Source organism: Pipra filicauda, unplaced genomic scaffold (assembly GCF_003945595.2).
Source record: "Pipra filicauda isolate LSUMZ 115617 unplaced genomic scaffold, ASM394559v2 scaffold428_size586839_pilon, whole genome shotgun sequence".
Taxonomy (NCBI): Eukaryota; Metazoa; Chordata; class Aves; order Passeriformes; family Pipridae; genus Pipra; species Pipra filicauda.
The window spans coordinates 216,518-242,096 of record NW_024104563.1 but is presented as its reverse complement, the minus strand read 5'-3'; the positions used below and the strand labels follow the sequence as shown (position 1 = coordinate 242,096).

At 54.2% G+C, this 25,579-nt stretch overlaps 1 protein-coding gene across 1 annotated transcript; it reads left to right on the top strand.

The window, feature by feature from the left end:
- Positions 1–374: 374 nt before the first annotated feature.
- Positions 375–25,579, top strand: TSPOAP1 (TSPO associated protein 1). Its single transcript, XM_039385689.1, has 8 exons — positions 375–757; positions 12,776–12,883; positions 14,356–14,484; positions 16,530–16,706; positions 19,903–20,157; positions 23,708–23,815; positions 24,661–24,744; positions 25,574–25,579. The coding sequence occupies exons 1-8, from the start codon at positions 470–472 to the stop codon at positions 25,577–25,579; spliced, it is 1,155 nt and encodes a 384-aa protein (XP_039241623.1). The 5' UTR covers positions 375–469.

Below are 25,579 nucleotides of genomic sequence, written 5' to 3'. Positions count from 1 at the left end.
CGCCATTGGCGGCCCGGGGCGCGGCGCGGCCCCCCCGGGGCCCGGCCCGGCTCCGTATTGATGACTCGGCAGCGGCTGCGGCGGGGGCTGCACGGGCTGAGGGGCTGCCAGCTCCCCCGGCCCCTCCGCCACGTCATGGGGCCGGGGGCGGCGGTGGGCTGAGGGCGGCGGGAGCAGCGACCGCACGGGGCTGCGGGGACCGAGCCATTCCCGGTGCGGGACCGAGCCAGCCCCGGTGCGGGACCGAGCCAGCCCCGGTGCGGGACCGAGCCAGCCCCAGTGCGGGACCGAGCCAGCCCCGGTGCGGGGATGCTGCTGCTGCCGCCGGCCCCGGCCCCGGCGCGGGGGAGCGCGGCCCGGGCTGCTCCCAGCGCCGCCGCCGCTCTGATGCCCTCGGCTCTCCCGTGCCGGCTCCCGGAGCCCCGCGGAGCCCTGCCCGGAGCGGAGTGAGCCCAGCGCTGCCCCAGCCATGCAGGAGCCGGAGCGGGGGGTGCCCAGCGCTGCCCCCGCCGCGGGCGATGCCGCCCCCGCCGCCCCCGCCTGCCCGGACCTGGACACGCGTGACGGCGCGGGGGGTGACACGGACACGGTCGGCTGCCGGCTTCCCACGGGATCGGAGCGGGACGGAGCGCCCCAGCCCCAGGAGGAGTCCCCCGGGACCCCCCGCGTTCCCCCGCCGGACCCGCAGCGGGTTCACTCCGCACCGGAGCTCGTCAGGCCGCTGCGAGCGATGGAGCGGACGGACAGACCCCCCCAGGTAAGGCGGGGGTGGCGGTGCGTTGGCTCATTTTGGGGCGAGAGGCGTCGAGGCACTGCGGGGACGTTGCCTCGGTACGAGACGGGCACCGGCAGTGGGTGCGCTGGGCTGCGGCTGAGCCACCCCCAAAACCTTCCCCGTGGGCTGGGAGCTGCCACAGCCGCTGCCACGAACCCCAGGAGAGAAAGAGCTGCTGCCTCCGCTGCCCTTCCACGGGGATTTCCAGCTGCCTGGAAGGCGCTGGAGCTGGTGCGGGGTCTCGCTGAGCCCACCCGGAGCAGACACAGCCGCTGCACCAGCCCAGGCTGAGCCGTCCCTGCGGCATCTCCTCGCTCCGGCAGCATCAAGGGCTCTGCAGGTCGTGGCAGGGACATGATTTACTCACTGTCACCCCCTTCTAAAATATCCCCTCTCCACTCCGGGGAGCCTCGGAGGGCTTGGGGCACCTGCACTGCAGGGGGAACCTGTCCCTGAAGGCAGCCCTGGGCACCTCGGGGGCAGTGCAGGGTCAGCCCCTTGCAGCGTCTCCCTAAAGACAGCCCAAACAGCTCCTCAGGGTCTCGCCTCCTCCATCCAGGTCACGAAAGTTCACCAGCTCACCCTGCTCAGGACAGCTTGCCCTTCTTTCCCGTGAGGAAGAGCAGCTATCTTCCTGGGGTCCCCTGGGATCTGGGGGTGCTCTTAAACAGGAGAGAAATCAGCTTTTGGCCTTCAGGAGGGAGAAGGGCTGAGCAGAGCTGGCTGGGGTTTAGCAGGAGGGTTTTGAGCAGGCTGTGCTGAGCAGCTGAGCCCAGCTGGAGCTGCCTGCGGGAGAAAGGGCACCGCTGGAAACACATCAAGGGACAACAGGATTTCAGTCCAGCACAGTTTCCTATGGGTCTGTTTTGAAGGGCTGTTTATTGTGATGCTTAGGGAAAGGCCACATTGAACCAGGCACCCTTGGGCTGCCTCTGACCCCAGCCCTGGCTGTGCCAGGAGCACCCAGCTGAAAAATGGGGCTGCAGAATGGGAAGAATTTCTGCTCCCTCCCCTCTTTTGTATCCCAGGAGTCAAATTGGTTGTGCCAGACTTACTGTCTTCAGGGAATCCCAGAATGGTTTGGGTTGGAAGGGACCTTCAAGATCATCTGCTTCAGGGACAACTTTCAGTAGACCAGGTTGCTCCAAGCCCTGTCCAACCCAGCCTAGGACACTCCTTCAGGAGAGCCAGAATAGGTGCTGTGTCCTGGTGGGAGCCTGGGTGGGAAGGCTGGGAGTGGCAGAGGGGCAGGTGGTTGGTTCAGAGGGGTGTTTGTGGGTGCTCCAGCAGCTGAACAGCACCTTTGGGGAGGGGGCTGTGCACCAGCTCTAGATGATCCCTGCAGTGGGTCCCCCGTGATCCAGCTGTGCATCCGGGGGTGGTGGAGGAGGGGGTGAGGACCCTGCTTGGTGTCTATGGTGACTGCTGAGCACCTGCCATCCAGTTTGTCTTGGTCCTTGGGCTGCTTTGAGTGTTTCCCGTGATCCTGGAGGCTCCTGGCTGGGTGGGTGACTCCAGTTTCCCTTCCCACTCCCATGGGGTTGTGGCAGCATGGTGGTAGTGCCATCATAGTCCATGGTGGAACTGGTGGTGCTGGGGTGGTGCTGCTGGACCTGGTGTCACTCTGCTGTGTCGTGGCAGTGCCGCAGTGGCACCGTGGTGGTGCTGGTGGTACCGTGGCAGTACCATCCTTAACACTGATGTTGATCCCCAGAAAGGTTGCCTTGTCTTTTCCTGGAAAAAAATAAATCAATCCAGCAGTTCTTCCTGGAGCCCAGTGGCTTTAGGGATGGGAAAGGCTTCCAGCCATAGCAGAGCAAGGGCTGGTGCTGCTGGGCTGTGGAGCCACATCCTCAAATCCACTTCCTAAGGAACAAGGGGCTCACACAGCTGGGAGAGGGGGAGGCTCACACAGCTCCCCTCCAAAGCACAGCTCCCCCTGGCCAGGCTGGGACATGCACTGTGTGTCCTGCTGCTGGAGCTGGGCTTCCTTTAGGACATTTGTCCTTGGGATGTCAGAGCTGCACTCTGTGAACAGGACAGCTGCCTCCAGGGAGAAATCTCCTGGTGTGGGGAAGAGCCTCCTGAGGGCTCATGGCTGACAGAGCTCATTAAAGATGCTGATTTTATGATGGAGCTCCTGCCGTGTGTCCCGGCCTCCGCCACTGCTGCTCTGCCATTCCCTCAGGGACAGACCATGGATAGACATTAAGGCTGTCTGGAGGTCAAGTTAATCTTGGATTTCTTGCCCGGGTCCCTCCTAGTGCAGAGGATGGAGAGCTCTTGCCCTTCTTCCCTTTGGGAGCTGGAAAGGGAACTCTGGAGTTAGAGAGGTGGGTTGGGGACACTTCTGGAGCCTCCCATCCAGCCCCTGCTCCCAGCAGGCTCCAGAGCTGGAAGAGGTTGATCATACCCTGACCAGGCAAGTGTTGAGTATCTCCAAGGGCTGGGATTGCACCACCTCTCTTACCCTGTCCCAAGGTTGCAGCATTCCCATGGAGAGGAATGTTCTGCACAGGTCTACTGGGAGTTTTCCTTGTTGAGGCTTGGGCCTACATCTTCTCATCCATTTTCCACATGCCCCTGCATCCTCTAAGGCAGGGCAGGGTTTCCCAGCTCCCACCATGGCACCACTGGAAGCCTTCTGGGGACTGTCACAAGTGTATCCTTGTCCTGGGCCTTTGACATCACTCTGGTCCTGCTCTCCAAAATTTCTGTGTGGACACAGAAGATAAGAAATTACTTTCCTGCTGAGAATCTCCAGACACTGCAGGGGTAGGATCCCAATCCAAATAATGAATAACAGAGAAGGAGAAAAACGTTGTGTGTGTAGGAAGAACGGGGTTACAGTGGCACAGATACAGTCTGGCTGGAAATTGGAAAGTTCCCAGAATGCTGTCAGATGGATTTTAGGGCACTTCCCACAAGAGCTCAGCTGCCTGCATCTCCTATGGGATGCTGCTCCAGTGGGATTTGCCCTGGCCCTGGAAAACTCAGGGTGGTCTGGGAGTGGGTCGCTGAAGGAATGTTGCATTCCCTCCTGGCACGTTGGAGGAGGGGAGAGCAGCAAGGTCATTCACTTTCTGCATATTCCCTGCATCTTCCCTTCCAGGATTACTCATCCCCACAGCCTTTCCAGCCCCACTCATGGAAGGGATGAGCTCAGCTGCTGACCACATCCCTGTTCCCATCCCAGGAACCACACGAGCAAGGGGCACACTGAGGGTGCTCTGAGTTGGCTCTTGTGGCTCCTTCTCAATCTCCAGAGGTTGCTTTGGATTTGCATTTCTTAAAAGCCAAGCCTCAGCTTCCCTTGAGGTCATGTGGAGCTGCAAATATTCTATAAATCCGACTGAAAATGCTTAAACCAAGGAGCCCTCCAGTGGGTAGGAATTTAAATATCCACAAAAAAACCTGTTGGTCCCAGTGGGGCTTAATAACACAAAGCACAGACACGGGGAGAATTATAAAATGCTGGTAAAGATCTTCCATGTCAAGCACTCAGGCCAAGCTGCATTTAATGATAAGCTCAGTGTCTTTTGCAGGAATTTGTGGCCTTTCAAGAGCTTCAAATTTTCCACTGGCAAAGCTGGAAAACTGTTAATTTAATGTCTGAGGGTGTGTAGAGCTGCACCCTTGGCCAGGAAGGGTAGGTCAGCAAAATAAAAGATGCCAGTGGGACAAGAAGATCTCGGGCAACGGAGCCAGTTCTTGCTGTACAGACCATTTCCTGCAATCCCAATTAGAAGATTGTGTTCTATCTTGCTAAAAACCTGAGTAAATTAATTTTTCTTGGCTTGGCAGTGCTCAGCCTCATGCAAATGCCTTAGTGCTGTTTGCTGCAGGACTGTGGATGCACAGCCACCCTCAGGTGTCTGCCTGCCAGGAAGAGCCAGGAATGAACGGAAAACAAGGCAAAGTGAGGCTGTGAAGGGGAAGGTGATGCTCATTTTGGCTCTTTTACTAATTGAGCTCATGCTCTCTGTGCAAAGACACGTCCAAATGGCTTGGCCAGGGATGTGGAGGATCAGGGACATCAGCCTTTCCCTCCTCACCGTGTCCTTGGCTCCTCTGGGCTGCTGGATTTGGGACAGGGCTGTCCCACCATGCTGGTGTTGTTCATCACCACACTGTGATCCCTCACCCCAAAATCCTTCTCATTTCACCCTCTGGATATTTTGAGGGGACTCACCAATGTCTTGGCTCCCTGGTGTCTTCTGGCTGTAACATTCCTTCCTGCTGGAATAAGGTGAAGTGAAATGGCACGTGCAGTGCTGCAGCCTTGTTGCCCTCCTCCTGCTGTGAGTGCAGGCCTTCTGCATCCCAGCCATCTGCTCAGAGTTCTGGGAAAACACCCTTTGGAGCATCAGTTGGTATGTCTGCTGCTGCTCCTGCCATTCACGTTTCCTTATGGATCACTGAGCAGCACCTCTGGCTCTGTGAGGGGGTGCAAGGGGATGATTTTCCCCTTTGTCTCTTGTTAAAGCTGTTGGAGATTGGGGCTTCTCAGTCCAGCACAAAATCCTACAAATATCCCAAGTGAGTTCTTGCTTTACCAAGAGGGGCAAGGAACTGATTCTGACACAGACTCCTGGAATGGTTTGGGTTGGCAGGGACCTTAAAGCCCATCTCATTCCACCCCCTGCCATGGGCAGGGACACCTTCCACTAGACCAGGTTGCTCCAAACCCAGTCCAACCTGGCCTTGGACACTTCCAGGGATCCAGGGGCAGCCACAGCTTCTCTGGGCAACCTGTGCCAGGGCCTCCCCACCCTCACAGGGAAGAATTCCTTCCTAATATCTAATCATGCCAAAGCCTGGGAACTAGAGCAGGTTTTAAGCCAATGTGACCCAAAAGAAAAGGTGCTCTTGGGCTCCTGGGAAACTTCAAGTGATTTGGAAAAGAGGAAGAGGTGGGGGAGAACTGCAGAGCAGATTTCTGGGGAAAAAAATTGCTGTGCACACCAAATCTGCCCCTCCAGCTCCCTGCTGTACCCTCCAAGGTGGAAGAGCACATTTGCCTCTCCAGAGCTGAACGTGGTGGGGAATCCAGTCTTTCCACTCAAAGAAAGGAGACCTGTGACCATGGATATTGCTGCTGGTGGGGAGTGACTTTCCAAGCCCTGATCCTGTTAAAGGGCTGAGGCACTTCTGTATGGGCAGGGGATTTACTGAGCTGCAGCTCCGTGGCTTCCCAGGGTGAAGCCAGAAGTCTCACACCTTCCTTGGGAGTGTTTCTTTGGATTAGAGTTTCTGTTACAAGAAAGACGAGATATCAGAGAACAATCACCCCCACTCCAGCCATCAAATACCAAACCTGGAAAGCACTCAATTTTATCATTCTTCCCCAGAGTTTTTGGGGTTTTTGGGTTGGTTTTTTTTGCATGCTCACAAAATAGAATTATCTGAAACGTGGCATCCAAAACAAGTCCAGATGCTCCATAAAGACCTTGGGGTGGTCTGGGCCTGAGCCTGCAGTGCTGGGAGCTGCAGACTGACCTTTGCTCAGAGCTAAGCAACAAAAAAAACCCCAAAATATTTATAGGATGCCAATGCCCATGTTTTAGCTCAAATGATTGGCAATGTGCATGAGTACACAAGCAGCAGAGGTTGCAAAGTCTTTCTGTGTTTGCACTGAAGTTGTTCACACATTTTCTTCCCACATCTTCTACATTTTGCTTTTTTTGTTGTTTTTTTTTTCTTAGTGGAAATACCAATGCATGAGCTGCTTCTCTGCAGATTCAATGATTTGCTCAGCAGCACCCAGTATATTCTGCAGTTAGGGGGGAAAAAAAAGGCAGCTTAGCTGTCTTGGCTTCTAAGTTTTACAACCAAGGCAGGGTTTATGGGGCACAGCCTGGCTTTCACACATTCCCAGGCTGGGCAGTGGAACACCAACACCATTACTGTCCCCTGAGTGTGGTGGAGATGGAGCACAGTTCTGCTTTACTAGAGCTTGGCCTAATCTTTCTGGAAGCTGATAAGAGACAAGAGACACTTGCACACTGATGTTAAAAGGGTGGTTGGTAGAACAGGCTTTGTACCTGCTTTTTGCCCTGCAAACCCTTTCTCACAAGATGTGAAGGTGGGAGAGGCCCTGCAGGGGACACGGGGGTGCCCAGGGGTCACACAGTGACCCAAGGGCAGGAGGGTGATGTTGTACTTGAGGAGTGTTGCACAACCCCCTGCTGCAGGTTATCTGATGGATCAGCTGCAGTTTGTGGCCTCACACATCCTGGGATTGCAAAACAATTTGTGTTTGACACGGAGAGAGTTGGGTCACAGCTGGGCAAAGCCTGGCTGGGGCCACACACACCTTGTCAGGCCTCTGCTCCAGGCAGGCAGTGTCCAGCTGGGAGCAGTTCCAGGTCTCTGTAGCTCACAGGAGAGCAGGGCCAGGAGCAAACTGAGCACCGAGGAGACCAGGAGTGTTCAGCCAGATGGGCACCTGCACCCTGAGCAGCACCTTTTCCCACTGGCTCCATCCCTGGGTTTCTCCAAGCCCTCCATTCCTCACAACTGCCTGCCCTGATTTCTCTCTGGCTGTGAGGGATGAAGAATCACGTGTGCAGCACCTCAGGAGCGGTTCAGAGCCACCTTCCCAGCAGCTGGGAGGAATTTCAGTGTCATTTTCTCTCATCTCCTTGCAAATCCTCCTGTCTCTCGGATTTGCTGGTAAAGGTGAGGAATTGTGCTGCATTGCATCCTGGACCCGGCTGCAGCCTTGGATTTTGGAGAGCTGATCCTCTGCCTGGAGAGCTTATTTTCCACTCACATTCCTCCCTGCCTCAGTTTTGCAGGAACATTAATTTCTCCCTGGTTGGGGAGGATGGAGAAGCTGAGCTCATCAAAGGACAGCAAGCCAGGGCCATCAGGGCACTGAGCAGATTTTCCTTCTCCTGGAATAGCTGGGTTTGTTTTCCTGGGATTGATAATGGTGCGTCCACAGAGGGTTTAAAGAGAGAGAGGACCTGAATTTGTGAGACCCCAATTTTAGCTGCATCTCATTTTAAAGGCCCTGTGAGGAGCATATGAAGAGCTGGCAGTGGTCAGAGGGTGTGCAGGAGAGAAAGCCTGGGGGAATGTAAAGAACAGCAAATATACAGTGACTGTTCCCCTGAATATTCCCCTCAATATCTTCCAATTCGTGGCTCCAGCACTCCCCACGCCGGAGGCAGGATTTTTGAAGTTAATAGCCTTGGATGGATTTTTTCTTCCGTGAATTTGTGACACGGGGTGATAAAAATCAGATAAATGAGGAAATCACGGAAATAAGGGCAAGTAGTAGGTTGGGAGAGGGATGGGCAGCAGGAAAAAGTGCTGACTGATGGAAAGGGGAGCTGCCAACACGTGGGGCTGTGGGGAAGTGCCCTGAAGCCAACGGCAGAAGGGAGATGTTTGTGTCTGAAACCGGGAACTGGCGCAAAGTTCAGGGAGGGAGGAGAACAAGCGCAGTGGGACACGGGCTGCAAGGCAGGGGAGCGGCAGGATAACCACGGCCTCATCCCAGGGATGGCTCTTCCTTCTCCCATACCTCTGACAGCACTGTCCCTTTTCCCTCAGCAGGGATGGTCCTGCCCCTCGCTGTGCCGGCGGCGGGGTTGGCTCTGCTCACTGACCGAACAGGAGGTGATGCTATTTTTGTCTTGCTTTTGCCAGGCAGTGAGGGCACTGCAGAGGAGCAGCCTATGGAAAATAACTTTGTTCTGTGAGGTGGCCGATTCCCTTGAAACGGGCTGGAAGAGGAGCAAATGGATTGGCAATGACAGCCTTTCATTTCCAAGCGGGGAGGATTGAGAAGTTAAGGGAGCTAATTACCAGAGTCAGGTGGAACGAGCTGCTAAAGGGCTTTGACACGGCGGAGGCTTGGTGACAATGATTTCAAATGAAGGAGACGTGGTGGATTTAATATAGCCAGGATAGCAGGAGAGCCGGGATAACTTCACCTGGGAAGGTGTCTGCAGAGTGGGGGTTGGTGTTCAGAGATGGCTTTTGCAAAGCAAACCCAGCAGCTGGACCCGGCTGGGTTGCAGATGGGGAAGTCACTGCAGGGACATCCTGAAATTACGTGTGGTTTATTCCTCTTCAAGTTGTATGTGGTTTATTCCTCTTCAAATTGTGTGTGGTTTATTCCCCTTCAAACTGTGTGTGGTTTACACACCTTCGAATTGGGCATGGTTTAAAATTCAGCCACGAGCCCGCCTGTTTCCAAAGGCCACCTGAGACCTCCCGCTCACAGGGCCACCCTCCCTGTCTGGCTCTCCACAGGGATTTTAAAGCAAGGCTGGCTTTAGGCTTTGGCAGTTCCCCAGGGCTGGCAGGGGGAAGCCCCTGGGGCTGGGCTGTGCCAGGCTGTGCCCAAGCCGCATTGCAGAGCCGGGTTCAGGCAGCTACTGTCGTCCTCACCACGTGTGATTTACTGTCCCCCAACGGCCTCCTGCAAGTTTTCCGCAGGACTTTCAGGACTGTGCTGGATTCTGGCTGCTCCAGAGGGATTTTGCCTGCGTGACCCATTTAGCAGCCTGGCTGGGCACCTCTCCCTGCAAAAGCTGCTGCAGCTCTGCATTGCTTTTTGAAGCTTTCAGGTGAAAAAGCAGCAGTTCTCTCGCAGCTGACATGCTGAGGGCTTCTCTTTGTTTGCTGTTCTCACGCATCCTGGAAAAACTGTATTTTGGGCTCTACCTGCCAAAAGAGGCGACAGATGTTGCCAATTCCCGTGTAACAGAGGCTTCAAAGCCATGTGCCTGCTGCTCTCCTTCCTCAGCATCCCTGCTGCTCTGCTCCTGCAGAAACTTTCCCGTGGCCAAAGAACACGTCACTCAGGTTCATTTTTTTAGTGGCTGGGAATATTCCTGACCTGGGGGATGTGGCTGCCTGGAGACCCTCCCCGTGGTGTCAGCTCGGCCTCTGCTCACTGAAACCTCCCTGACCGAGGGATGTGCTTGGATTTCGGCTCCTGCTGACACTTTGGACACTTCATCGGGCTGAGTCACTCTGGGGGGAGCCTCTTGCCTCTCCTCCCTAACCACCTCCTCCAGCTCCCCGGGAAAGGCGCCGCGGGAGCCCCGAGCGCGGCTGCGCCGTGCGGAGCGGGATCCTTGAGGAACAGCGGAGCAGTTCGGAAATTAAAAGCCATTTCATTATGGGAAATGAATGTTTAATGAGCGTGGGATGACGTCTAGACAGCCCCTCGGTTGCAGGCTCTGGGAGGAGGGCTCAGCTGACACAACAGCACCGGCTCAGAGCCCAGGGGGAGGTTTGGCAGAGCTTTCCCGGGCGCTGAGGTCCCCGTGTGGGACAGACATCCTGGCACAGAAAGGAGCTCCTGCCTCCACGTCTTCTCGCTGCAGATGCCCCTCGTGCCTCTCTGGGCAGAGCCCCAAGGATCTGTGGCCACAGAGGGACGTGCTGGCAGGGGGAGGCTTGGCCGAGTGCCTGGCCCCAGCCTGGAGCACACAGCCACACTGCCCTGCTCCCTGGGGAATGGGAAAGCACATCCCAGCCTTTGCCATGTCATGGACTCTGGAGTCGTGACACGAAACCTGGGCTGACCTGGGGACAGCCTGGCAGGGTGGGGGTGAGTACTTGTGAACCTTTGGGTCCTGCCCAGATGAAGGTGTTTTATGGCTACAGAAATGGGGGTTTAAATGCAGAAATTTGGATGTAGGTCCCCAAAAGACCCCCCTGCCATGCTGGAAATGCTGATTGTCCTCTGCAGAAGCTCTGTGCTGCTGATGTCAGAGGTCCTGGCTGCCTGGTGGGGAGAGGCAGGAGCACATCAGCTCCTCCAGGAAAGCTCTCCAGCTCCCATTCCAGGCTCAGAGGCTGCTGGCTCAGTGTGCTCACCCTGGCTCAGTGCAAGCAACCACAGACATGAATTTTGAGGCCTCTTGGCAGGGGCAAGGAGGTGGAAATAATGCCCTTTGACTTCTTCCCAGGGGCTGCCTGCTTGGCTCTGGGATGGCAGCAGGGAACGAGCCCAAGGCACTGCCACGCACGGCACGGGAGATGCTGGTGGGACCCCCTTCCCCGGGCACCCACCCTGCTCTGTCCCCCCTTTAGCACCAGCAGTGTCCCCTGCATGGATTCCCAGCCTGAAGAAGGACTTCTGCTGTTCCTGGAGCTGGTGATGGGGGAATTGCTCCCTGGGACACCTCACTGTCCCCATAAAGCTGCAGGGATGGGATTGATGCTGCAGGATCTGGTGCTGGGCAGAGCTGTGCACAGGGCTCCCAGGGGAACTTCTTGGCATTCCCAGGATGCTGAGGTTTGGGAAGCTCCTTGGTTCCTGGGCCTACCCTGACCACCCCTGAGAACAGCCCCGAGTTGTTGGAGGTGTGACGTCCCCAGGAATGGTGGCAGTAATGGCACCTCTGTGCCCAGGGGAGAAAAATCCCACATGTGTAGAGGAGTACAGTCTCTCCCCATGGGACATTTCACTCCAGCTTTCTCAGACTCTGGGATTTCTGCAGCGTGGACACCTACAAACCACTGTGCCAACAGCCTCTGCCTACAAACCACTCTGCTCATGGCACCTCACATCCTGGTGTCTCAGGGGGTTGGTGGGACCTGGGGATACCATCTGAGGCTGATGGGGAGGGCTGGGAGTCATCTTCTGAGGGTTTGTTTTTGTTTTTAGCCTCCTTCAGTTGTCTTTTCCCTCCCTGCTTTGCCAAGGCATTTCCATACGGGTGTGGGAGGTTGGGAGAGCCACAGGCCGAGGGACTGGGGGTGGACTTTGTGGAACTGGTCTCCTGCTATGTTTATCCAATGGACGTGATTGAGAAACCAAAATACAGTATTTTCCAAGAGCATCATGAATTTTACCCAGCCTCAGACTTCCTAGAGCTGGGTCCCTGTCTGATTTCTTGCTCCCCAGAAAGCTTGGGCGACACTTTTTTGGGATGTTTCCCTCACAGCCCCTGTGCACTGGGGAGGTCATGGCCCTTCAGCAGAGTCTTGTTGGGCACTGGGAGCACGTCCTGCAAGACCTGCCTGGCTGCTGGGAAAACATCTGGCTGGATCTTGCCGAGACACACACGGGGTGCTGCTGCCATATGGCAGCTGTGAGGCAACAGCTCTGCTCCGAGCTTTGCTAACGCACAGAAATCCTGCCTGGGAGCCTGTGCTGAGCTGCTCTGGGCAGGAAGCAGTAACCACAGAACTATATATACAGCTCCCAGCAGAGCTGTTGCTGCTGCTGCTTTTGATGTGACAAAACGGAGTTGGTGTTTTGCAAAAAAAATCCGTCGTGTCGCCTTCTTCCGGAGCTGACACGGAGAGGGCAGAGCTGGGGCTGGCTCCTGGGTGGGCTCCAGCAGGAGAGTTGGGATGGGAAAGTGGGTGAGGAGGTCTGGTCACCTCCAAAACCCACGTGGTGCTGGAGGCCACGGGGTCCCTGAGCCGTGGGGAGCAGCCACGTGTTGGAGTGTCAGGGGCTGTGCTCTGCCCCCGGCTCCTGCCAGGGTTTCACTGAGCCAGTTTGGATGGTGCCACGGCTGAGGATTCCAGGAGGGTCTGGGCTTTTTCCCTGTGTGGAAGTTGAATGCATGGAGATGGCAAATGTCACCCACAGGGGATGAAGCCTGGCCCCAAAGGCCAGTTGTCCCCCAGAAGACATGTAGCCCCTCATCTCCTGAAATCAGCCCCCAAATCCCACCGTGCCCCTTTGCTGCCTGCACCCCGACCCTGCCAGCCCCCCACGCAGCCAGGCTGGGCTGGGCATGAGGCTGGGACCCCTCTGCCCCTGCCCTTGGCAGGTGAAGCTCTAAGGTTCAACAGGACCTGTAGTCTGTGCCTCAGGCAGGTGAAGCTGTGAGGTGCTGCAGGACCCCTTCCTGGGCAGGTGAAGCTGTGAGGTGCTGCAGGACCCCTTCCTGGGCAGGTGAAGCTGTGAGGTGCTGCAGGACCCCTTCCTGGGCAGGTGAAGCCCTGAGGACCTGCAGGACCCTTTCCTGGGCAGGTGAAGCCCTGCTGTGCCTGTCCTGTGCTGTTTTGCAGAGCGGGGCTGACTACGGCTTCCTCGTGAGCCAGAACACGAAGCTCCTGAGTGCCCTGGAGGACCTGCGGCACCGCTGCTCCAGCCTGGCCGAGGAGAACAGCCTGCTGGTGAGCAGAGGGCACATCCTGCACCCTGGCTGGGTGCTGGCACGGGATGCTCCACAGGGAGGGAGTCCTGGCCAGGGCGAGCTGCTGTCTGCTGCCAATTCCAAGAGATGCCGCACACGGGATCATCTGGGTAGGGCCAGAGGGGATAGGGGGTCTGGGTGCTCTGGGTGCCATCACACTGCACCCATCAGCTTGAGCTGGACCCCTTCCTCGAGCTGCAGAGCAGAGCCAGGCAGGGAAGGGGAAGTTGCCCTTATTTCCTCTTTAACTATATTTGATTCTGTGAAAAGCAGAAACACTGATTCACTCGGCCTGGTCTCGGCGTGACAGTGCAGCACTGCCCCCTGCTCCTGTGGGAGCTCAGCACCCCGATCCTCCCCAGCTGCACCCCGGCACCCAACACCAAGCCAGGCTGCCACAGCAGCCTTCTGCCCTGTTCTGCCCTGCTCCCCCATCCCTGGCTCTCCAGGCCCATCAGGAAGCACAAAGAGGGGATATTCCCCTCCCAAATCCTCCCTGGAGAGCATCACCCCTTGCCCAGCCCCGCAGTGTGGGGATGCAGCCACCCCGGGCCCCTGCAAATTTGATTGCTCAGCACTTCAGATTTCTATCACCACATTCAAAATGCATATTGTAGATAAATTTCTTACACTAAAAGCATAAATTCCACGTGGCCTGCACCCCAGGGTTACCCCTTATCAGTCCTCTGGGTTTTAGCGAAGCACGAGCGTGTGAGCTCTCATCAAATTGGACTCTCAAAAACCAGCCTCAGCCTTACAGCTGAGCCGCCCTTGGTGGGGTCTCACAGGGGTAGGGAGGGAAATAATCATGAGCCTCAGCTGACCTGACATTTCTGCTGATGTGAAAAGACAGCACAACACATCTGGGTCCGACCTTGGGAGAAGGAGCCGTCGGCAAGAGGCGGCTCATTGGAACGGACAGATAACAAATAAAAGGGGATTAAGAGCGAACAGAATCAATAGGGAGAAAAAGGAAATTTGCTTTGCAAATATCATAAAGTCCTTTGTCGCTTCCTCCGAAGCTCGTGCTTTGGTGTCAGGAGAGAAAAGACACGGATAAGCTTGTCCTGGTGGTGCAGTACAAATCCACAGGGATGTGCTGAGTCCTGTAAACCCGGGGAAATAAACTGGGAAGACTTTGGAGGAGAAAGCCCCAAAGGGTGGGCGGCCAGGATACATTGATGCTGGAGACATGTTGAGTCCTGGCAGAGCCTGCAACGAGCAGGTTGTGGATGGAGAGCGACCACGTGGGATGGTCTGGGGATCTCATAGGGAGCAAGAGGTCACATTAACAAAAATAGCAGGAAAACCACAATTTCAGTGACTGGAGAGGCAACAACAGCAGAGGTTGGTGTTTGATGGTTTGGGTAGTTCTAGAACAGGTCGAGCAGGACCAGGGACATTGGCTCTTGATCAGGGGCTTCACCTCCAGCTTCTTTTTCTGTTCTGCAGCGCAGGAGCTGCTTCCCCCAGACGGAGGAGAAGGTGAAGCACCTGAAGAGGAAGAACGCGGAGCTGGCGGTGATCGCCAAGCGCCTGGAGGAGAGAGCCCGGAAACTGCAGGAGGCAAACCTCAAAGTGGTGGGTGCTGGGACCTGCCCTGGCTGGGGAGCTGAGCTGGGACAGCACCTCACCACCAGGACCTTCTGTTTGCCACTTCCATCGAGCTAGAAAGGCCTTTTCTTTCCCTTTTTCTTAAACCTCCAGCAAACACGCTTTGCAAGAATCACCAAACCCAGCCATCGCCAGCTGCTCTGCTCCTGCTCAGGGAGCTGGTTTGAGGAATTTCCTCCTGCTTGGTTTCTCCCCATAAGGTGATACTTTAGGTTAATTAACGTGGCTTTCTCTGAAGTCATGAAAATAATTCATCTGACTTCACCAGAAAGAAACAGGAAGGATTTGAATAAGAAAAGGAGTGCGGTGAAGCAAAACAGGAAGGGGTGAGAGACAGCTCTGCCCCATCCACACCTCGCTCACAGGGCTGCACAAGCCACAGGGGTTTTGCTTTCTCCAACCCAACAGCAGCTTGTTGTGAAGCCTGTAGTGTTTGACACCTTGCAGGAGCAGCAGGAGATGCCTGTAGGGTGTGGGATCTTGGGCACGAGTTCCTAAAGGGGGATTGCAGTGGAGGAAGGCAAAACCTTCCTTCTGTTGGAAGGAAAGCAGGGATTGTGATGGGGAATTCGAGCCCTCTAGGACAGAAAGGAGGAAGTGAAAGCTGTGTTGGAGGGAAGGTAGGGGGTTTTCCTGGCTCTCTGTCCCCAGGCACCGCGCGGCCCGTCTGTCACGGGGTTTTGGTACTTGCAGGGCAACAGATGGACTTGTCAGATACTACGTTAAGAGAAACCATTTGATATACACCCAACAGCTCTGCAGCCCCCCCAGCACCTATACAAATACTGGTTTATTTGTTTCCCCAGTGAAACTTTGGGGTGGTGACAGTGTAAGGCCTGTGGGAGCCCTGGGAGAACCTGCTGGGCTCCTGTGCTGGCCAAGGTGTCCAAGTGCTCAGATGGCTGAGGCTGGAGGAGGGTGGGCTGGAGGCAGGAGCAGAGGAGGGGCCCTGAGGAACTGGGGTTAATCTGGCAGTGGTTGCCTTCAGTGCCTGGTGCACAGGTCCCATGGAGCTTCTGCACGTGAGTGAGATGCTCAGGAAGAGCTGGGGAGGAGAAGTTTGCACAGAGGATGCAAATCCTGATCAGGCAGGGGAGAGTCCCCCCTCCCCAGATTGTGAGGCTTTGTGCAGATGACAGTAGATGGGCAGAGAGGGGAAGGGTTGGATAAAGTCAGGGACTGGAGGTGTCCTCACTGCCCAGAGGGTTGGGATGAGCAGGGGGTGTGAGCTGCCCCTTTATCCAGCTCTGTGGTGCTGATACCCAGCGGGAGAGCCCACCCCAGGGATGAGGGAATCCCAGGGACACTGTGCCAGGCAGCCTCAGCTCCTGCTGGGCAGACAGAGCCTGTCCCTGACTAGCCTGCTCCCCCTGAAGCCCTGTCACCCCCACCCCTGCTCTTCCCTCCCTCACAGGGAGCATGTGAACCTGACCTGCTTCTTCTGCTGAACATCTCCCAGTCCTTCCCTGGTTGTGCTGGTCCTTGCTGGGCTCTCTCTTGCCTCTCCATTTCCCTCTGTCCTCCACCCAACCATGCTGAAGCTCTTTCCTGCTGCCTAGAAACCCACAGATGCTCCATTTCTCTTCCTGGCTTGACCACCTCTGTCCTTTATCCCATGCCCATCTTTCCTGCCATCCTCCCCTCCTCTTCTCTGCTATCTTCTCCTGTTTTTCTGCCCTCATCCTTGTTTCCTCTCTTCTCCCCACACCGTTGCCCTGCCTGCAGCCCTGTTCTGGCTGTACCCACTGAGCCCACCTGCTGAGCCACCTTCTCCTTCCCACCTCTTCTCTGACCCACTTCTCCATCCAGCCCTTCCTCCTCCACTGCTTGTCTGTCCTTTGGGGCCAGGCTGTTGGGGTGATTGGTGGTGGTGACTGAACACCCCGGAGTGATGGGGTGGTGGCTGATGAACAGCAAGGGGTGGTGGGGTGGTGGTTAAGGAGCACCAAGGGGTGGTGGGGTGGTGGTTAAGGAGCACCAACACACCTTTCTCCCCACTGCTCTCTGTGTAGGTCACTGCTCCAGTGGCTCTGAAGGGCTCCAGCCTGGAGCTGTGTAAGAAAGCCTTTGCCCGCCAGCGTGCCAAGGACCTGACAGAGCAAGCCAGTGCCCTCCTGGCCAAAGACAAGCAGATTGAAGCTCTGCAGCAGGAATGCCGGGAGCTGCAGGCTAAACTCTCGGCAGGGAAGGTGAGACACTTGCCGGGACATCACTCAGGGGCTGGGACAAGCTGTGCAACAGCAGTGATGGAAACCAGGCTCCAGGAAGTGGGCAATTAATCCCCAGTGCAGGCTGAAAACAGACAGGATTTGATGTGTGAGTTGAATGGGGACACTGGGGGAGTGTTGAATGGGGACACTGGGGGAGTGTGTGGCAGAGACAGTGTCTGGACCCCTCTAACAGGCTGTTGGGGGCATCCCAGTTGTCCCTCTGTGAATTCATTTTCAGCAGCAACTAACACCCTTCCCCTGGAAACCCCTGAAAAGCCACAGATACACAGATTTTTCACAGGGCTGAGCTTCAACCAAGATGTAGGAGCAGGGCCTCCTTTTAAAGCGTTTCTTTGGGAAGCCAACCAGCACATTCCCAAGAACCAGCCTAGATCCCACATCTTGAGCTGCAGCTTTCTGAGCACTCACAGCCACCACGAGACTGGTGATAACTCAGTGGGTCCTGGGATGACTGTGATCGAGGCCACAAACCACCAGCCAGGGCTGGGTGTTCATGAAAGCATCCCCAGTGCTGTGTCTGCACCTGGGCTGGTGATCTGCCTTCCCTTCAGCACCAGCACAGGCCATGTGGATATAAACGGTGGGATAAAAGGGATAATTCAGCTCATCCTGAGACAGAACTTTAAAACTGGTCATGTGTGTTGCTCCTCCAAAGCACTTCTCTGTGACAGCTCTGAAAGCAGCCTCTGCAGGCAGCTGAAGCTGGGGGAGATGGTTCCCACTCAAGGTGATAAAGTTTTGGGCAGATCAGCTACATCTGTTGTTCACAAGCTGGACAGTTTCAGTTTAGGTCAGTTCAAACTCTCCTGAGCAGCTCAGGAATGCTTGGGGTCCCCCTGTTTTCCCCCTGTTTTGCTAATGCAAATGTGGCCAAGTGCCACCCTACATCCCTGCCCCCAGCTGAGCTGAGTGAACCCTTGCATTTCTACCTGCCCTACTTACATGATATTTAGGTGACAAATACTTCCTTGCTGAAAGCAGCTTTATTTTTGTTCCTGAGCTCCCCATATGTTCATTTTAACTACAGGTTCGAAGGTGGATTCTCAGTCTTGCCCTAATGTGGATCTAGTGGGGATAAGAGCAACTGGGTGTATTTGGTGTTTGTACAGAGCTGCTCCGTTGATCCTTCCTGGCATTAAACCACAGGATAAACTTATCCAGGTCTGACTGTGCCCTATGGTGTCATCCCTTGAGTTCTCACTGCAGGCCCCTGCAGGAAGGGGAGCAGACCCTTTCCAAAGCCCTCTCATATTCCAAGCAGAGTGTGCTGGGCAACCTGACCCTGCCACGGACAGGGGAGTGACAAATTGTGGAGGAATGGGACAAAAGCAGGTGAGCAGGATTCAGTATTGGCCAGGGAAATACATGTGGGTGCCACCCTCGGGGGTGACAAATTCAGCCACTAGGGCATGGGTGACCTGGTGACCACCCTGCCCCCAAAGGAGAGACAATCCCTGTCACTGCCACAGCACCAGGGACCAGGGACACCGATGTACGAGCAGGGAATCCACAGAAAAGAGAGCAAGAGAGGAGATCATTCTTTCTGATCTTGTTTTCCCCATTTTTCTCCCAAGCAAGCTCATTAAATTTTAATTTCCAGCTAGTTAAAATTCCAAATTCCCGTAATCTGTCTGCAGCATGCAAAATGCATTAGGCCAATGAAGGGGGTTTTATGCAGAGATATGATGGGCATACTCAGAGTTTGTAACCAAATCAGTTTTAATCTCGGGTATTTAAATCAGCACTAATTTTTCAGTAGCTGTGAAATGGATCCACTCAGTTCCCTGCAGTGGCAGGACAAACACTGGCCTTGTTTTGGCAAAGCCAGGGCTCTTAGGATGGGATAAAATGATTTCCTGAGATCACACTCCGGTGAGTGGCTTCCAACCAAACCCCAGCTCCGGGTAAATCCAGGCTGCAATTTCTTGCAGGATGGATTCTTGGAAGCATGGGGTGGGGGGGAGCAGTGAGGCAGCTGCAGGGGATGAGTATAATAGAAACTGAGGGGAGGGCTGAGCTCTTTTCCTCCTCCCTTGTTCCCCCAGGCTCCAGAGGCTCAGTTGGGAATAGCTGCCTATTTTTGGTGGGGGAAGGGAGATTTTATACACAGCCACAGCCAATTTTGCTTAAAGAACTACTACCCTGAGAGCCTGAACAGGGGGCTGGCACAGAGGAGGCCCAGCTGCTCACTTCTTGAATCTATAATCAGTTCCCTTTAATGGTGCCTCAGTTTCCCCCCTTGCACCATGAGAGTAACCACGGTTTTCTCCTCAAATTGTATTTTTAAAGCATATGCTATTTTTAGGGGGAATAAGAAGCGAACAGAGAAAAAGATTAAATTTGTCCTGGATACCAATTCTGCTTTGAATTCACCGGCTTAGGAGCTTTCCAGGGGAATGAGCAATGTCTCCTTCAGCAGCAGATTTGTAAAGACAGGTTTTCATAACCCGCTGTTGTACATGTGGACATGCAGGTACGTGTTTCTTCAGCCTCCAGAAATCTGAAAACCTTTGAAGAACGAAACAAGCTGGTGACATATTCTCACTAGTTTTGTGAGAATCAGATTGGGCTGGTTTCCTTCAAAAGCTGCTGGGTTTGGGTCGGGATGGGAGTGACCCCTTGTGCTAAAGATAGGGGCCTATCACTGTCTCTGACAAGGAGAGGAATCAAATAGTTTGAAAACCAAACATTATCCTGAGGGAGAACTGACCAATTCCCAGATGTTCTTCGTTCTTGCAGCCACTCAAAGCCCTCACCACCGCTGGGGCTGCAGCGCTTGCCAGCACCCACCCACGTCAAGGAGGGGAAGCAGCTCTGCTTTGGCTGGGACACGACGTGACATTATCCTGCCACGCTCCCTGCTGGCATGTGCTGAGATGGCACACGCCTGGCAAAGCCCTTCCTGCCGGGAGAGCTGCAGGAGCATTACAGGACCATTACAGGCTGGGGTTTATCTTCAGGAGGAAAAATGTATTTGCGTAAAGGACGCAAAGTGAGCTTTGAGGCTTTGGAGACCCAGGAATCAGCAATCTGTGTGTGCCACAGTAGCTGGGTTCCACCAGCCTCTCCTCTTTTGGAGTGTGTGTGTTAAATGTGACCTGTCCCAGCTTTTGGAGCCTGTCAGTGACACGACACCGGGTTTATTTTCCTGCAGGACGACCCTCGCTGCCTCAACGTCATCGAGTTTGACCGCCTGCTGCGGGAGTCCCAGCGGGAGGTGTTGAGGCTGCAGAGGCAGATTGCCCTCAAGAATTTCAAGGAGTGTCTGCATCCCCCCAAAATGAGCCCAGGCAGTGCCAGGTCGAGCACTGCCCCACGCCTGGGACCGAACACCGGCAGCAAAGGTTCACCTCTGCCAAAGGAGGCCTCCTTGGGAGACCCGGCGCTGGGAGGGAGAGCTCGCAGGGAGGTGAGACAAGTGGGTCAGACATCGGAAAGTTTTGATGTTTAATTGCTCAATTAATTGCTGTTCTTAGGGAGTTTCACTTGGAGGAGGCGAGGGTTGTGGTTTGCGTCCGCTGCACATCGGTGCTGTGCTGGTTTCCAAAGGGACTAATTCCAGTGCCAGGTCTCAGAGAGTGAGGAGGGACATAGGTGCTCCTGGCAGCACATGGTAGGGACACTGAACCATGCCAGGGGCTCAGTCCTGCTCCTTTTCGGAGCTCCCGTGCTACTTTTTCCAGCCTAGGAAACCGAGCAATGCTTCTCTTTCATAGAATTGTGGAATGGTTTGGGTCGGAAGGGACCTTAAAGCTCATCTCATTCCACCCCTCTGCCATGGGCAGGGACACCTTCCACTAGACCAGGTGGTGGAAGACTGCATCCAACTTGGCCTTGGACACTTCCAGGGATGGGGCAGCCACAGCTTCTCTGCCCAATCTGTGCCAGGGCCTCACCACCCTCACAGCCAAGAACTCCTTCCCACTGTCCCATCTAACCCTGCCCTCCAGCAGTGGGAAGCCATTCCCCCTTGTCCTATCACTGTCCGCACATTTCCCCTCCCAATGCTTGTTCCCGCCTTTTGTGTATTCCTGTTGCTCCAGGAGGTCCCTACCTGAGTCCTAACCCTGCCCTCTGGCAGTTTGAAGCCATTCCCCCTTGTCCTGTCCCTCTATCCCTTGTCCCAAGTCCCTCTCCAGCTCTCCTGGAGCCCCTTTAGGCCCTGGAAGGGGCTCTCAGCTCTCCCTGGAGCCTTCTCTTCTCCAGGTGGAACACCCCCCGCTCCTCCAGCCTGGCTCCAGAGCAGCAGAGGCGGATCCAGACTGGAGCATCTCCGTGGACTCATCTGGTACTCGCTCCAGCCGCCCCAGAGTTTGGCGGCAGCTCCAGCGGGGTATCAACGGAGACGGGTGACAAAGAACGGGCAGAAACACGTGTTGTGATGCAGAACGGGGCTCAGCCCAGGACGCAGGTCAGCAGGTTCCGTTGCCCGGCCATGAAGGACTGAGAGCACATACGCATGAAGTGGTTTTAGCCCCGAAGATCGGGGCCGCATCAGGGGCGCGAATCCGAAGCGGCCGAGCGGCCGCCAGCGTTTAATGGAAGGCGAAGGGGCAGGGAGTGAAAAGTGGGGGTGTGTGTATGGGTGTGTGTTGGGGAAGGGGGTGTGTAGTGTGTATGGGGGGCAGGGGGTGGGTGTGTGGGGACAGGGTGTGTGTGTGGGTGCCAGGGGGGGGTGTGTGGTGCGGGCGGGCGCTGGTCTGGGTGTGTGTGGGGAAGGAGGGGGGGGCTGTTGTGTGGGCGCAGGGGGTGTCGTGTGTGGGGCAGGGGGCTCCGTGTGTGTGTGGGGACGGGGGGGGGTGTGTATGTGTGTGTGTGGGGCCGGGGGTGTGTGTGTGGGGCCGGGGGTGTGTGTGTGGGGCCGGGGGGGTGTGTGTGGGGCCGGGGCTGCCCCGCGGGGGCTCCGCCGGGGCCGGGCCGGGCGGGCCCGGGGCCCCTCCGGGGAGCGGCGGTGCCGCCTCGGGGCCGAGCCGCCCCCGGGCAGGGCCCGCCGGGGCCTCTGCGGGGCCGGGCCGCGGGTCCCGCTGTGCCCCCGCAGCCCCCGGGCGGCTCCTCGGGGTTTTGCTCCCGCGGGTTCTCCTGGTTCCCCCCCGTGTCCCCTGTGGGTTCGGGATACGCGTGTTCCCCCCAGGCTGCACCAGCTGCTCCCGTTTGTTGCCCCCCCGGGCCCTCGCGGCAGATGTGTTGAGTATATTCATTCCTCGCTCGTCCATTCCGAGTCACCCGTGGATTTATAACCCCCTTCTCCTTCAGCCATTTTTTTTTGTTTGTTTCTTTCCAGCCTCTCCCATTATTCAGTGCTAGCATCTTTGTCTCCTTTCCTTTGTGCGTTTTCCCTGCCGGTTTTGTGCTGGGGAGGACAACGTGCGGCGCTGTCCCGGGCTCTGGCGTTGATTTATACGGTGGCATAATGAAGTTTTCTCTCCCTTCCCCAATAGATCTCTTTGCCTTTTTGTCTGAGCACTGGGGCTCTATTAAACCATCACTTGTCTCTCTAATCTCTCAGTGTCACGAGGCCCTCGTCGCTGTTTGTCTCTGCTGCATCGGTGCTTGGAGAGGACAGTTCCCGCTCCCTCCTTTTTTAGTCCTTTCATTTTTATTAGATATTTACCCGAGGAAAAAACCTTCCCCCCCTCACCCTGTGGTGTCTCAGTGTCTGCCAAAACCTGTTAAAGCACCGCAGCTGAAGGTGTGAAGGTGTTCTGAGCACCCAAGCAGGTTCCTGCTGGATCTCCCACACCCCTTTGCTTGCTGTTTTTTTGTCAGAAGAACTCTGTGTAGATTTGTGAATGTGTCCTTGCCCCCAGTATAAGTTAGTTTGAGTTATTTTAAGCACCTGCCTTATCTTAGTTGTGATTTCTATCCATTTGCCCAGAGCAGGTGTCGAATGTAGTGGTCTGTCTTTCCACATTTGCCCACTGGAATATGCTTAAAACTCTGGAATACTCTTAAAACTTGGCATTTGCCACCTTCCAGTTAATTTGTATTAAGACAGTGTTGGAGAAGTGACACTCTGCACGTATTGATTCAGTTCCTGCTGAAGCGAGAGATTCAGTTCATGCCAGAGGGGGTTCTTTGAACTCTTGGGTGTTATTAATCTGATCTTGGTTAATTATCTGATCTTGGTGATTTGTTACTGTGTATTTTGTTGGCTTCTACAGTTGTTCTTACAGGCAGTTCAGTTTGAGAGAGATCCTCAGCTCTGTCCCTAAAATCTGTTTAGCAAAAATAACTTTGAATGTTTAAAGCATTATCAAAGCCCTCTTTCTTCTGTGTGTCTCCGGCCTTGCTTTGCTGTCAGGGATTACTCTGGGCAGACAATGTCCAGTCAAATACCAGTGGAGAGGGAAAATTCAGAGGATTAAAGGTTTGCTTGTCTGTAGCCCAAATGAAAAGGCATTTTGTTAGAAACTTGTGTACAATTGTGTACAGAAAATTGTTTCCTTTCATTTGGTTTGGTGATGGCACATAATCCACGCAACTGCTGCCCTTTCAGTCCTTCTCAGCTGCCAGCTGAGGTGGGGCACTGTTTCTTGGTAGTGTTTGCTCTTCCCTGCCTTTAGATTCTGACATCTTCTCTGATTCCTGCCCTTTGAGGGCTGTGCTCTCCCATCTGACCATCTTTGTATTGCTTTGGGAGGGTCACGGAAGGGGTGGCTGCTGCCTCTCATCAGGCACAAATGGGAACTGGGATCTGAGAGCTTCCTGGGGGCCACTGTTGCATGGGGGTGGTTCAGTCAAGCTGGACTGGTTGGCACTGGGCTCCAGGAGACTCCCAGCACAGGTTTCTGGTGGCACAGAGATCCCTGGCACAGTGTCCAGCTTTCCCCATGCCCAGTGGTGCAGCTCAGAGATCAGGAGTCTCATGGGGAGTGTTGCTCTCCCAGGTGGCACTGCCAGGAGTGTGCCCTGCAATCCTGCCTGTCCCTGAGCTCTCTGGCATCTCTTCTGCTTTCCAGGTGGAACCAGGTGTGCAACCACTGGGACCTGCCTCTGAAGGACATGAAAATTTCCCTCCCAAAAATGCAATAACAGGCCAAGAGACCAGAAAACAGATCCAGCAGCTGGTGAGTTGTGAACTTGGTTTGGGGGAAGGAATGCTACACTTTTTTATTTTTCTTGGGTTTTCCACCCAGATAGAGATTTTAGGGGCTGAAGTCTTTTTAGGTGCAGCTGCTCTGGCAAAAGTGGGAAGCTTGGGGAATCAGTGGGAAAACACAGGCCATCTGCATGGAGAGTGTTGCTGGGTGGCAGCTCCAGGTGCTGGGCTGGCAGGGGAATATGTCACACTAAAATGAGAGGAAAACATGCCAGTAGGTTCTGTGCTGTGTTTGGTTTAGTCTTATTTGAACTGGGGACAGATGTGGATGAGGAATATGTCCCTTGGGAATTTTTCCAGCAAATTATGACAGTTCACAGGGAGGTTTAGCAGCTCTTTTCTATCTGAGGAGCCAAGAGGTAGCTGCAGGAGTAGCTGCAGGTAAAGGTACATAAGCAGAGGATGTCTGTGCTCTGTTAGGTGTCATTTGGGTGAGAATAGGGGCTGAAATAGCACAGCTGATGTTTAAAGCTGAGAATTTTGCACAGCTCTGTCTTTTTGTCCCCCGCATCCTGTCTCCATACTACTCTCTCCAAATAGGAACAATCTGTGCAAGTGGGAAACAGGACTGATTCCAGAAGATTAAAGGCTTGAGGAAGAGAGAAATAGTTGTTTCACTTAAAAAGTTTTTTAGTTTTCCTACACTTAAAAAAAAAAAATCTCCCTTGGTTTCTACATTGTTCAAGTTTGTCACAAAGAGATTTTTATGAGAAAATCAGATAATGCAGCACTGGGTCTGAGAGGCTGGCCTTGAATTTCCCATGCATTGTAAGAGTGTGCACTTGCTGATCTACTGCTGCTTGTTTCCTGCAGGAATTTGAACTCAAGAAAAAGCGCAAAAAATGTGAAAACCTTGAGCATGAAGTGAGGAAAAAGCATAAAAGATGCAAAGAACTAGTAAGTGTTCTTGTTGCCTGCTGTTGTGAGTGTGATGGGAGAAGAGGAGCTGGGTTGTTGTGTGTCTCTTGGATTCTCCAGCTCATCTTAGTGATGAATCACCATCTTTCTGGTTATTTGGACAGTGTCACAAATTTTGGGCTTGTTTATTTAGTCTTTCAGTTACCTGTGGGTTGAGTGCAGCCACATAAATCACTGGGTGGAATTCCATGGCCTTTGATAGTTTGGGGAGATAATTAGCATTTTCACAGGCACTCCGGCACTCCAGACAAATATTGAAAGATTTCTTTCCTTTTCTTTTCTTTCTTTTTCTTTCTTTTCTTTCCTTTCCTTTTCTTTCTTTTCTTTCTTTTCTTTTCTTTTCTTTTCTTTCTTTCCTTTCCTTTCTTTTCTTTCTTTTCTTTTCTTTCTTTCCTTTCTTTCCTTTCTTTTCTTTCTTTTCTTTCTTTTCTTTTCTTTCTTTCCTTTCTTTCCTTTCTTTTCTTTTCTTTCTTTTCTTTCTTTCTTTTCTTTCTTTTCTTTTCTTTTCTTTTCTTTTCTTTTCTTTTCTTTTCTTTTCTTTTCTTTTCTTTTCTTTTCTTTTCTTTTCTTTTCTCTTCTCTTCTCTTCTCTTCTCTTCTCTTCTCTTCTCTTCTCTTCTCTTCTCAAATCTTCTCTTCTCTTCTCTTCTCAAATCTTCTCTTCTCAAATCTTCTCTTCTCAAATCTTCTCTTCTCAAATCTTCTCAAATCTTCTCAAATCTTCTCTTCTCTTCTCAAATCTTCTCTTCTCAAATCTTCTCTTCTCTTCTCTTCTCTTTTTCTGTAACAGTTATTCCCTATATTTTCAGAACTGA

Coding starts and splice junctions, on each gene's coding strand:
- TSPOAP1 (XM_039385689.1), top strand. CDS start 470: ATGCAGGAGCCGGAGCGGGGGGTGCCCAGCGCTGCCCCCGCCGCGGGC. Junction 16,707..19,902: donor CTAAACTCTCGGCAGGGAAG/GTGAGACACTTG, acceptor ATTTTCCTGCAG/GACGACCCTCGCTGCCTCAA. Junction 20,158..23,707: donor GAGGGAGAGCTCGCAGGGAG/GTGAGACAAGTG, acceptor TCTGCTTTCCAG/GTGGAACCAGGTGTGCAACC.